Source organism: Drosophila mojavensis, unplaced genomic scaffold, assembly GCF_018153725.1.
Source record: "Drosophila mojavensis isolate 15081-1352.22 unplaced genomic scaffold, ASM1815372v1 contig_122, whole genome shotgun sequence".
Classification (NCBI taxonomy): Eukaryota; Metazoa; Arthropoda; class Insecta; order Diptera; family Drosophilidae; genus Drosophila; species Drosophila mojavensis.
Genome location: NW_025318652.1, coordinates 26,883 through 39,746, shown reverse-complemented (window position 1 = coordinate 39,746; position 12,864 = coordinate 26,883). Strand labels below are relative to the sequence as shown.

Genomic DNA, 12,864 nt, shown 5'->3' with positions numbered 1-12,864 from the left:
CACATTTATATTTTTATATATCTCTTTTTCTACTATCTTCATCTTAATAGTGTTTTTTCTCATGATATTGAAAAACTTTTCTAGCTAAAGTTGAAATTATAATTATATGTTCTATAAAGTTTACGTCTGTTAAATTTTTTGCTTATTTCATAAACTTGTTCCCTCCTGCAAAAACATCGAATTTGAATTATGCATTTATTTTAATTTTGATATTAATAGTTCTACTTTATATTTATATTGCTAATACCTTACTCGCTTCGCTCTTCAGAATGTTGTGGAAAAAGTTTTAATAACTTTCGCACTCTTCATACACTTTGCATAAATAGAAAACAACTTTTGCTAAAGTTTTAAAGCTTAACGCTTTATTTCACCAAACTGAATTTTTGATTTTTTTCAATATTTTCATAATTTTGATAAATATGAATTTTTATTTAATTCTAGGATTTTTTTTTTCTGTAACATCCTCCAGCAAACGTTTGTATCAATTGTGTGTCAAGCATTCAATCAATTTGAGCATAATTAAATTGAGCTCAAAGCACAGAAAAAAATGTGAACCCAGATTTGAGCTGCTGTGATGTCGTCCTAGCGTTTTTTTCTCGATTACCTCGAGAATCTTGTGGCCGGGCTCATTTTTTTTCTTCTCCATCCGTTTACAGCTAGTTGCCTGCTTTTGGCAACTTAACGAATTCACTTTGACTTTGCATATGGATGCTAGGCTTGGGTCTGCCATTGGCAGGTAGCTATATGTATGTGTATATACACATATACCTGTTACCCATGACTGTGTGTGTGTGTGTTTATACGTGCCAGTTCTGTTGGGCTCTGTCTGAGGGTAACTTGTTCGTTCGCTCGGTTTCATTTTTATTTCTGTACTCTATTTTTGTTGTTTTTTTTTTTTTCGCTTTCTACATTGTTCATGACGTTTCACATGCAAAACGCGTGTCACATTCGCATTTCCGCCCTGTCATGCTAGTTTAGTAGGGACCCAACACAAAAATACAGCTCCTACGCACACATGTGGCAACACTTACCCTCAACACACTCGCGCACACAAACACACACGCAGCGCTTTTTGGCTTTCAGTAGCAGTTGCCGTTCTTTGGTTACTTTGACGTTCTCTCTGGATAAGTGGGCATGCGTCTGTGCGTGTGTGTGCGTGTGTATGCGCGAGTGTGGGTTTAGTTGGGCTCCTTTTTGGAATGTGTAACTTGTTAAAAATCCATTAATCACGTAAGTGGCAACTCTGGCAACGACAAAGCCAGCATACAAATGCGTTCATGCGTGCAAAAACTCAGCCAGCAAAAAGCCGACAAGCTCTGACTGCTTCAGCTGCTGTCCAGCCCTTTCCATCTAACAAAACTTGCTCTTTTTAAAACACTAATTTGTATGCGTGTGTGTCGCTGTGTGTGTATGTGTGTGTGTATATATTTGGCGCTCACTTAATTTTTGTGCCTTGCTTGCGTTTCTGTACTGTTTGCATTTTGCTAGCTCATTATGCTTCCAGGCTCAACCTTTAGCTGTTGCATTACTCATAATATTTGCCTCTCTCACTCTCACTCCCTCTTTCTCTCATTTTTATACCCTGAACCCATTGAAAATGGGAAATCAGGGTATAATGGTTTTGTGAAAAAGTATGTAACGGGCAGAAGGAGGCGTGGCAGACCCCACAAAGTATATATATTCTTGATCAGCGCGACGAGCTGAGTCGATATAGCCCTGTCCGTCTGTCCGTCCGTCCGTCCGTCCGTCCGTCCGTCCGTCCGTATGAGTGCGTCGATCTCAGAAGTTATAAGAGCTAGAGAGCTGAAATTTGGCATGCATACTCGTGAGTACCATACGCAGTACGAGTTTGCTTTATTTTTTCGATAAATCGTCCGATAACTTTTTTATCGAGAATAATCGAAAAATTTATTTTGTTTTTTCAGCCTAATTTGAACATTTTTAGACCTGGAGTGTTCAAATTTAAGTTGTATATAAAGTTAATCGATACAAAGATTTTGTAATTTACAGATTTTGGATACCACGCCCCCTTCGCCCCAAATTTGTAAAAAACGCATTTCAAGTACTAGAGACTTGTGCTTTGGAATGTACACACATATTCATCATATGATTACACTCTGAAAGTTTCATTAAGATCTTATGTCTACAAAAGAAATTATTCAACAGATAAATTCTCATAATATTGCCCACACTGCAGCGCAGCCCAAGCACAGTCGCTGCTTACTGCGCAGTTAGCAGAGCGCAGGCTTATGCGAGCGTGTGGATGCACGTGTATGTATGTGTGCATAAAAGTGCAGAATGATTAGAATATCAGCTTAGAGGGTTCAGGGTATCTCCTAGTCGAGCAGTCTCGACTAGAGCCTTCTTACTTGTTATTTTTTGTTCGTTTTTCACATTTCCGGCGAAAAAAGCTAGCCGGAAATTATGCATGTAATTAAATTTACAAAAAAAAACAAGTAAGAAGACTCTAGTCGAGACTGCTCGACTAGGGAGATACCCTGAACCCTCAAATCTGATATTCTAATCACTCTGCACTTCTTTTCGGCACACGTACATACACATCCACGTATTAGAACGCGCTCTGCTAACTGCGCAGTAAGCAGCAACTGCGCTTGTGCTGCGCTGCAGAGTGGGAAACATTATAAAAATTTATTTGTTGAATAATTTAATTTCTAGACGTGCAATCTTAATGAAACTTTCAGAACATAATCATAATGTTCAAATGTATGTACATTCCAAAGCACAAGTCTCTAGTACTTGAAATACGCCTTTTACAAAGGTGAGGGTGAGGGGGTGGATATAAGGGTGGGGGGTAAATTACAACAAAAATCGAAATTATATAAAATACATATAAGTCTACATTTAAAGTTTGCCAGCTCTAGCTCTAAAGGTGTAGGAGGTATAATTAAATAACTAGCTTTCGATAAGGTTTTTGATCGATAATAAATTATCGGGAGTAGTTATCGATATAAAAAAGAAAAACTTGATATGCGCGTGATATACACGGACCTAGGAAAAAAAATTTCAAGTCTCTAGCTCTTATATCTTCTGAAATCGACGCGTTCATACATACGGACGGACGGACGGACGGACGGACGGACAGACAGACGGACAGGGCCAAATCGACTCAGCTCGTCGCCCTGATCAAGAATATATATACTTTGTGGGGTCTGCCACGCCTCCTTCTGCCTGTTACATACTTTTAACAAAACCATTATACCCTGATTTCCCATTGAAAATGGGTTCAGGGTATAAAAAAAAAAAATCATGAATGTTTTAGTTGAGCGTCGTAAATTGTCTTTGCTTGAATCACCTTTTTTGTTGCTCTTAGAGAATTGCAAATAAAAGTAATTAGTAGTAAAAAGCATATAATAGCAGTTTAGCATAAAACACCTATTTGGCAGCATGACAAAAATGTAGAATTTATTCACATATAGCTCATGTGTGCTAGCTTAAAAAAATTAATTAGAAACGAGAATTTCAATATGAAATTTATGTATTCCATTTTTGCTTCACAACAATGGAGACTAATTGAATCAAAATAAATGGTTTAGATAAAGATGGGAATCTAATTGAATATACATATACGTAATGTTTTTTTAGAAATATTTGTAAATTAAATGAATAGCAAATGCTTGTTTCTTCTATGTATTTTTGTACAAACCAAAATAAAAGTATGGAACCTCAATGGAAGAAGATTTTTAAGTCTGGATATTATTTGCAAACATTTAGCAATTATATTTATTTAAATAATTTGCTGCAATAATAATTACTGTATATGTATTATATTTATTATTTACTTATATGTTTTAAAAGAAAAGTATACAAAAGTGCTTTCATTTAAATTTTTCTGCTGAGGAGACAGAATTAATTTTGTAATTTGTAATATGATTTAACAAAAGAGATTTAAAAATATATAAATTTACTTCATTATTCATTATTCAGTACTCATATATGATGATATGAATAATCAATTTGTGGATTTATGTATGGGGATAATTAAATTGGCCACATATCAAACCACAGTGTGAGTAAGTATTTCAAGTTTCCATCATTAATACGACTAATGTGTTATGATTTAATTACCCCGATGCTTAGCCCAGGCAAACATCTATTCAAAAGTTAAATTTCGACACACAAACCATAATAACCCAAAAGCCTTTCCAATTTACAAAACGCTTTTAAGCGCGGTTCAATCAATAACGAAGCCAACACGTTTCATTAATTGTGTCAATGTATTTGGCCTTAATAATATGTAATATCCTTAGCAAAATATTGCACCAAGAGTTTCAACCACAAGCTGTGGCCATATGCAGCTCGGCTGCTGTAATTCCGTTTGGGCCAAGTTCACATAAAATATTTAATGAAACGATGGCACAAACCGCACTAATTGCAAAAACCAAACATTTTCCCACAGCGCCTTTGGAAATTCATTTTTTGGCAGTTTGTTGCGTGCGTGTGTGTGTGTGTGTGTGTATGTGCATATATGTATCTGTGCGTGTGGTTCCTAAAAGCCGCAACAAACCCAAACCCACAGGGACACAGGAAATCAGAGCGAGACAGAGAGTGCAGAACAGCGTGTGCAATCGAGAGCGAGAGATAGAGAGAGAGAGAGAAAGAAAGTTGGGGCAAGTGCGATAGCGTTAGCTGAATCGTACATAACCCGAGTGGACTGCCAACTCGTGTTAATATTAAATTACCAAAAACTATTTGCAATTTTTGAAAGTTTTGCACTGTCTGGGCTGGCCGGGCAAGCGCGGTTGGCGGCGGGATCGCAGCAGAGGGTGCCGACGTCTTGTCTTACAAGTTGCACGCATTCCTTTCGGCACAAATTCCTTGGCTCCTTTTGCCATAGCACACACATCGAGCTCTCTACACACAAGTTTATTATGTCTGCTGGGGCTGGGCAGGCCAGGCGAACGCCGGCAAGTATGCAACATTTTAATATGTGTGTCAGCTGGCGCCCATTTGCATTTGGCAGAGATAGCTAAGGGGGCGACGCCCCATCTATTGTCTCTGAGACGCACATCTAATAAACCTGGCAGGGCAACATTCGCAGCAAGCATCTTTGCGGTTTTTGCCACAACGTCAGAATTTACTGTGTACCGCCAGCAGCACCGCTCGCATCACCCGCACCGCCACTCACATCGTTTGTATCTGGCTGCTTGTGGCGATGGACCCTTTACGTTAACCACTCGAGCCCCAACTTGAGCAGCATCTCGCCACGCATCCTCCCACGCTGTGGCCCAGCTCTGTCAACCCGTTTAGATCTGCGTGGCACCTGCTGCTGCAAAGTTTTACGTTTTGGTTTTGCTTTCTTTTTCGTCTTTGTTTTGCCTTGCTTTTCTTGGCCCGGCAAAATCAAAGTTAGCACGCACGTTAGCTGCTGCCAGCGACTATGTCTCCGGTCCAACTGGCTCGATGCCACTTTTACTTGCAGAGCTACTTCAACTCCAACAGCCAGCCCAGCAGAGTCGGCCCAGCCAGTCTGTCGTCTAGTGCCGTCCTTTGTGCCCTTGCGAACTTTTCATATAGTCAGCATTTTCTACTTAAATTAAATACAATGTGTGCGAAAAGTAAATTGAAGTTTGCTTTATGTGGATTTTGCACTCTGCGCTGCATTTACGGAGTTTCATTTAAAACATGTTAAACAAATGCTGAGAACGAGGCTTACATCGGCCCACAACGAAAAAGTTGACATTACAGGCATTGGGCAGAAAGTCGGCTAAATGGGGTTGGGGGTTTAGGGAGAAGAAGGCGGCAGGGAATAAAGCTTTTTGGGGGTAACTTGTTAAAGGCTTCAACTTTGAACTTTCAACTGTTGCCTGTCAAGTCTCGGCTGACTGCCTCGCACGCTCTGCCCGCTCTGAGTTGAAACTTATAAATATATATTGTATATATATTTCGAAGTGTTGCCGCTGGCAACGAGCGTCTAGGTAACAGCTAAAACACATTATAGAAAAGTTTAAATTGTTAAAGTAATTGATTTTGAATACCACATGCATAAGCACATAATAGCGTGAATACTTTGTGTATGTGTCGAGCATTTGGGGCGCCGCAGCTCAGCTGATGCTGATATAAGCAAAGTGTCTTGCCTGCAGGTCATTAGCATATTTCCTGGCAGCATGTTGATGTACTTGAAAATCTGTAGATTTAACTAGAGATGAAAGTGGTGTATGAACATATATTTGTGTGTTTCGCATTATGATTATGGCTCGACATTGCTTACTTTGAGCTAGGATGGCATAAAATTCATGTTAATTTGCCGGTTTGCTTGGCAAAGCGGATTGAAGGCCTAAATTTGTGAATTGTGTATTTTAAGAATATTTAGTTGCCTTTCGAAATCGATATAAAATATAATACAATAATTCAATATTTTTTTAAATGCTTAAATATTTTTTCATAAAAATATTGAGAAGAAAGCATACGAAAATTGGAGCAAAATGCGGCGAAAAATCAATTTTTCTCTATTTATATATTTTTTTATCTATACATTTAATTATAAATATTTTATGGTTTTTTTTTTTTTTTTTTTTTTTTTTTTTTTTATACAAATGTTTTTTTTTTTTTTTTTAATTCACATAAGGCTAAATACAAAAAATATATAAACCAATAAAATATATATATTTTATATATTATAAAAAATGTTTGACTACATAGCAAATCGTATTCATATATACGTATACGTAATATCTTCGTAAATATGTTATTAAAATACATACATATGCTAACCTCTAGGCCTAGGTCTGTAAAGGCTAAACCAATCGAGTTAATATTGTTTTCCAATTTATTCTTTACAATTTCAAGCTTCAACTTTTCGATTCAGCCGATTGTAGCCCATTTAATTTGCCACGGATTATTAATCGATTCGCATTGCACACTTGAAATACTAACCGTAAATGGTCACACTCTCACTCAGACTCCGACAATGCAATTATAAAACTTTAATCAGCCGCTAAACCAATTTCGAAAAGCAACAAAAGCACGCGGAAAAAACTCATAAAGTGCACAGCACAGCATACGGCCGCAGCAGGAGTACGCAGCGCCGTTTGACTCCTGCTGGCTGAGCGCTTTTCAAATGAAAAATGGAGCAAAGGAGAATGTAAAGTTTCCTTTGCTCTGCGCCACACCCCGAATGCAATAACAATAGTGGGAATTCAACACAAAGCTGAATTAAAAGTGAAAAAGTAGGCGGCCAGTTGCAAAGGCCTCTCGAGGCGGCTCAGACACCGCCCCCTCCGCCGCCGCTATGCGATTCCGGACTGGAGTGCCGCACCCTGGCACACGCCTGGCTCTACCCTCTACAGGATTGGCGTCGTTTGTGCACAGCAACGCGTCTTAGATTTCCAGCTGGCGTGAAAATGGTAAATAATCTGTGAGAGAAACTCACCTGGCACCGATGAGCAGGCTGTTGCCATCCTTGGTGACGAGCTTGAAGTGATCCACGACGCTCTCGTTGCCCAGAAATTTCAGTATATCTTCGGGACCTGCAAAATAGTTGACAAAAAGAGAGAAAAATATTAATATTTGCACATGGCTTAAGTTGGTCAAAGAACGAGTGAGATTGAGGGAGTGTGAGAGAGAGAGAGGGAGGTGGGTTGGTGGATCTGGCTGCAAATGCCTAATTAGGCAATTAGGCATCGTTAAATGCGACAAAAAAAAAGCCAGGCTAAGGGTTGGCCAGGGCTGAAGCTAAAGCAAAAGCGAAATGCTAAAGAGCTGAAAATGGCGTCGCCAAGGCACGGAAAAACAATGCAGCTGCCACGAGCAGGGGACGGGGCCTGAAGTTCTATAGTGGCGGCAGTCGTAGTCGTGGTTGTAGTTGTAGTGGCTCGCCTGTTCCTTGGCTGATATGCAAATGGCGCCCGAGCAGGGACCCGGAGCTACAAAAGGCAGCCAATGCGGGCACAAAGGATTGCGCGTTTAGCAGCAAAAACAGGACAAGAGCAGCAAAGTTTTTTGTCATTTGTTTACTTTAGCTGTTCGCATTTAGTTGGACTTGGCCGCGCCGTCTGGGAGAAGGAGCAGCAACCACTGATAGTTGTCAGCTGCCACAAACTGAGCTACTGCCGGCTGATAAACTAGGTAAAAGCCATCAAGTACTTAAATCTCCCAGGGACTAGTACTCGGTAATTACGATGGCGAGGTGTAATGTTATGGCTCCGCTCTGCTCAGTTTCAGTTGCAGTTGCACTTGGAGTTGCAATTGCTAATGGCAATGAGACTGAGCCAAACTTAACGGCAAAGGTGTCACGACTATATCTTCCAAGCTAAACTTTAATTCTTAGCTGTCACACAAATCTCTCGAGCTCTGAGTAAATAAGCAATTCACAGAATATGTCAAGTGCTTGGTTTGGTAAGAAAGTCTTAATGCAGCAGCGATATTTATGAAATAGTGCATATATTTATGTATTTTAATTATAGAGCTGTATTCATATATCCAAATGGAATTTATATACCTCTTGGAGGTGTGGCAACTACAAAAATCAACTTTTACCAGAACAAAATTCAGCTGTTTGTAAACTGCGAATGAGTATTATGCAGTCGATACCAACCGACAGCTTGTTATTGTAGCTCTTGAATTTGTAAAACTAAATTATGGAAAAGTCTTCCATGAAATCTTAAGCCAATTTCTAAAAAATATATAAATCCCACTAGTAAGCTTTTTAGAATTTCTGCTTGAATTTTCCTAGAAATTTTGTTTTCTTCCACTTGATTCTATGACAGCAATAAATAGCTGCAAGTTTTATGTTAACCATGAAAAGAAGCATTTCCCAGTATGAGAGAACAATTTTTAATGAGGTTTACTTAAGCTTCTCTTTGTCGCTAATAGAGATCCAATGTGAATTTCTTTTCCTTTCATTTGCTTTTTGCTCATTACGAGAAATGCCCTTGGCAGATTCGTTTGTCCGGCAGCTTGCCTTAAATTCTTTTGCACTCGATAAACATGACTCCATTTCAGTGGGCAGCCCTTGAATATATGTACATATACTATATTCCTCCATGATGGCCACGCCCCTGCTCTCGCTCCCGCCCTCGCTGGCGCATCATTACGGATAACGTAACACGCCTTTTGTCAGTCGCTTCGTTTGATCAATGATGTCAGGCTGAACTTTTTGCAGCCGGCTTTTAACTTTGACTGCAAGCGGTCAACCACAAAGAGCGAAAAAGTTTTCAGCGTCTTTTTTTTTTCTCTCTGTCCTTGTTTTTTATTTCTGATTCCTGGCTGCGCATTCTGCGGGCAGCAGCGGCAGCAGCAGCTGTAGCAGACATACGGGAAGCAGTTGGCCAACTGTTTGCAACCTGGTTATTGAAAGCGCATTTGGATGCGCGTTACACACTTTGCACTCTGCTGTAGTCGCTTGCCAAGCGACTAACAAAAAAAAAAATTATAAAAATAAAAAAATTAAAAAAAAATGGCAGCCAAAAATTAATGGGCGTAAAAAAAGCTTTTTGTGCACGAGCTTTTCATATGGGACAGGCCTTTTGTTTGCTTGACATTTAACGTGACACGTGGGACATGTGCGCGTCTGACTGCATGATAAGGGGCAGAGTGAACCCTGCTATTTTTTTGAGAGGTAGAAGTGTTGGGGAAAAGTTTCAACACACACACACACTCACGCCTCGCCATATGCGACATTTTTAATTTGGCGCTTTAATTAAAAGCAACAAAGCTTTGAAACAAAAAACGACGTAACGATATGAAAGAGTTTTAAGAATTTCAAAAAAAAAAAAAAAAAAAATATTCACAACATCTGCAATGGTAATGAAATATACAGATCTGTGAGCACAGTTAAACAGTTGGAGCAGAGAGATAAATAAGGTGGTGGGGGGAGGGTGGTAGAGATAGGTAGGTAGAGATAAAGAAGGAGAGGGGGGAACAACAGAAAGAGAGAGAATGAGAGAGAGAGAGATGGAGAGCGAGAAAAAGAGACAGAAAGAGAGAGGGAGAAAGACAGAAATTTATAGAGAGGGAGAGATACAGAGAGAGAGATATAGAGAATGAGAGAGAGAAAGACATCTAAAATTATGCATATTAAACAGTGAAAATAGAGCACTATGCAAAAGCTTGAAAATAATTATATCTCATACTATATAGTATGAGTCGACACATATAGGCTATCAAACATGTCGTATCGTCTCATGTATAAGCTCTCACCAAACTGCTCTCTTCAAACCTTGGCTTCCTCGACTCAATCATTGTATTATTCCCTTTCATTCTATTAATTGTTAAATCTGTCATCCTTTACTGACTCTCCCGTTCTCAATTCTCAGCAAACTTTCTGATTGTAAACCCTGAAGCATTCCAAGCACCACACACACACACACACACACACATTTGTTATTTTGCATATAGAGTCGCCGTCGCACATAAGTTATGTTTAATGCTACCGCGGGCCTTTTCGTCGAGCCAGCTAACTATGTAAGCCCCCCAAATGGTAAGCTAATATTTGTTTTACCTACATACATAACACGGCACACCCACATCCACACATCCACACACACGCACACATTTCGGCCAGCAAACAGCCAAAAATCTAATATTTACCTTGACTTTCAAAATGTATGCAACGCCAAAGTAAACTGCAGCTCAACACGTGCCCAAACCCCTAACTCAGAGCCCCGAGCCTGTGGCCCCAGTTCCCTGCCGCCCCGGCTCCTGCTCGACATTCAGTTGTATTTGTACAAAGACGCAGCAGACCGAACCGAATCCGCCAGACGATTCAGAAAGCAGCGAAGCGAAAGCCAACAGAAAAAAAATATATATTTATAAAATATATATAGAGAGAGAGAGAACGAAGGCAAGGACCTGACAGAGTCTATCACTTTAATCAACTGACTGACAGTCGGGCCTGCCGCTCCAAATTATGCAAATTCAACGAAAATAAACGTGAATTCCGGCATTCGGAATCTACAAATGCCGGACAGTCCAGCCGCAGCTCTAGCTCCCTCTCTGTCGCTGTGTGTGTGTGTGTGTGTGTGTGTGTGTGTGTGTGTGTTGACTGCGCAGTGAGGATTTTACATTGCGGCAACAATGGCGTCAACGTGGCCATGTTTGACTTTCTCATGCCAGTGGCAAGCAGAGAGCCAAAACGTGACAACGCAAAGATCGCACGCCTTATGATGTATGACAGAATCGAGCACTGAATGGGTTTGGCCTTTCAAATGGACGCAGAGCAGAGCGGGATGCACTGCTACTCTTAGGGACCCAGAGATTTTTATACAATTTACTCAGTGCTAGCTAGATAAGCTGATTATTAAATATTTCGTAATGAATTTTTTATTTTTATGGCAGGCGTGCGCATAAAAATTTTGCAGCCAGTCGTTGGGCACCAACCGCAACATTCACGAGCGGAAAAGGAAATATTTACTCAAGTGCAGCGCCCGGACACTGCACGGACTGAGTATCATAAATATGCGCATTCAGGTGGGGCCAGGTACGTCTGCCACACCTTGATGCGAACGAGTTGACCAAGTCGTGGAAGCTGCAAAAAGACAGTGGAGCATTAAAAATGCAAATACTTTATAAGTGCAGGCAAAATGTTGCACTCCAGCTAGAGTCTCGTCCCAGAAAAAAAAAAAGTAAGAAGACAACTGCAACAAAATAGTAAATAATGAAAGTTACCTTAATGGACGCAACTGGAACTTGCAAGTAAACTACAAAAAGTTAACAGAAAAGTTGAGTAGATAAGTTGGAGAGGACTACGACCAGAGTGAGCTAATTGAATGGTTCTATTTAGAATTCAACGGAAATTTTCATTTTGCCATTAAAGAACTGTTGTGTGAATATTAAAATATAAAATTGTATAAAATTGATACAATTATATATTATATATTTCATAGCCGCATTGGCCGAGCATTGATAACAATTTCGCATGCAATAAATAAACTATAAATTATTTGTTGAAATTATACACGCAGCACAGCAGCAGCAGCAGCAGCGGTGAGCGATGCCTTGGTAAGTATTCATTTATTATAAGCGGCTTTCGAAATGCGATATGACTCGTTTTTGGCTGCTGGCCATGAGAAATCAACGGCATACACAATGGCGGCGGCGTCACATAAAAATTATATAGTCGAAACCGAAAAAAAAAAAACAAAAAAATGAATTTGGCATTGCCATTGCCATTGCCACTGGCACTGGCTGTGGCAGTGGATGGGGTGCAGGGAGAGCTTCTGCCGGAAAACAAAATGCGGCGATGCGTGAAAAACATTCCACGATTTCTGCAGCGCGCCATCCACAGAGCCGACCAGACCAACTTCCTGTCCATGTTCCGTGGCTGCCGCTGCTGCTGCTGCTGCTGCTGCCGTTGAGCTCTATGCCTTGGCCAGGCGGCGTTCAATGGGAAAAATCCCAGCCGAGATTTGCATTTAATTGAAATGAACGCCGGCACACACTCACACACAAACACACATACAGAAGCTCCAGCAAGAAATGCAGAGCACAAGCCAAACATCAGAAACATAATGAAAAAAACAAAAATATGTAGAATCCAAACAAACTCGAAAAAAAAAGAAAAAAGAAAAGCGAGCGAAATGCAAAAGAGATTCACTCAGACATAGAGCCCCCAGTAAACGAAATGAAATCAGAAATCGACGCCGTCGTCCCTCTCGATGCTGGGGTACAGTGTCTTATCTCTGAGGCAACATAGGCCACAGGCTTATCGTTAGCTCATTCAGCCCCTCCCAGCCCACGCGCCACCTCTGTTTGTTTGATTTGCTTTGGCTTTTGCTTTGGCTTTGGCTTTTAGCTTTGCTATTTTCTCATTGTGTATTGTTGCCTTTTCGAATTGATGTGCCAATCTTCGTCTCAGTCACAGTCCAAGAATTTTCCATTCTTTTTTCTGCTGCTGCTGCTGCTGCT

At 40.2% G+C, this 12,864-nt stretch overlaps 1 protein-coding gene across 1 annotated transcript in view; it reads right to left on the bottom strand.

Annotated features, from left to right (window-relative positions):
* LOC6577758 (semaphorin-1A) overlaps window positions 1-7,656 on the bottom strand; it is a 66,270-nt gene extending 58,614 nt beyond the window's left edge. The window contains 1 exon segment of the mRNA XM_044010610.1: window positions 7,391-7,656. Within this exon segment, the coding sequence (XP_043866545.1) occupies window positions 7,391-7,641 (251 nt within the window). The 5' untranslated portion in view covers window positions 7,642-7,656.
* Between the last annotated feature and the right edge of the window lie 5,208 nt (window positions 7,657-12,864).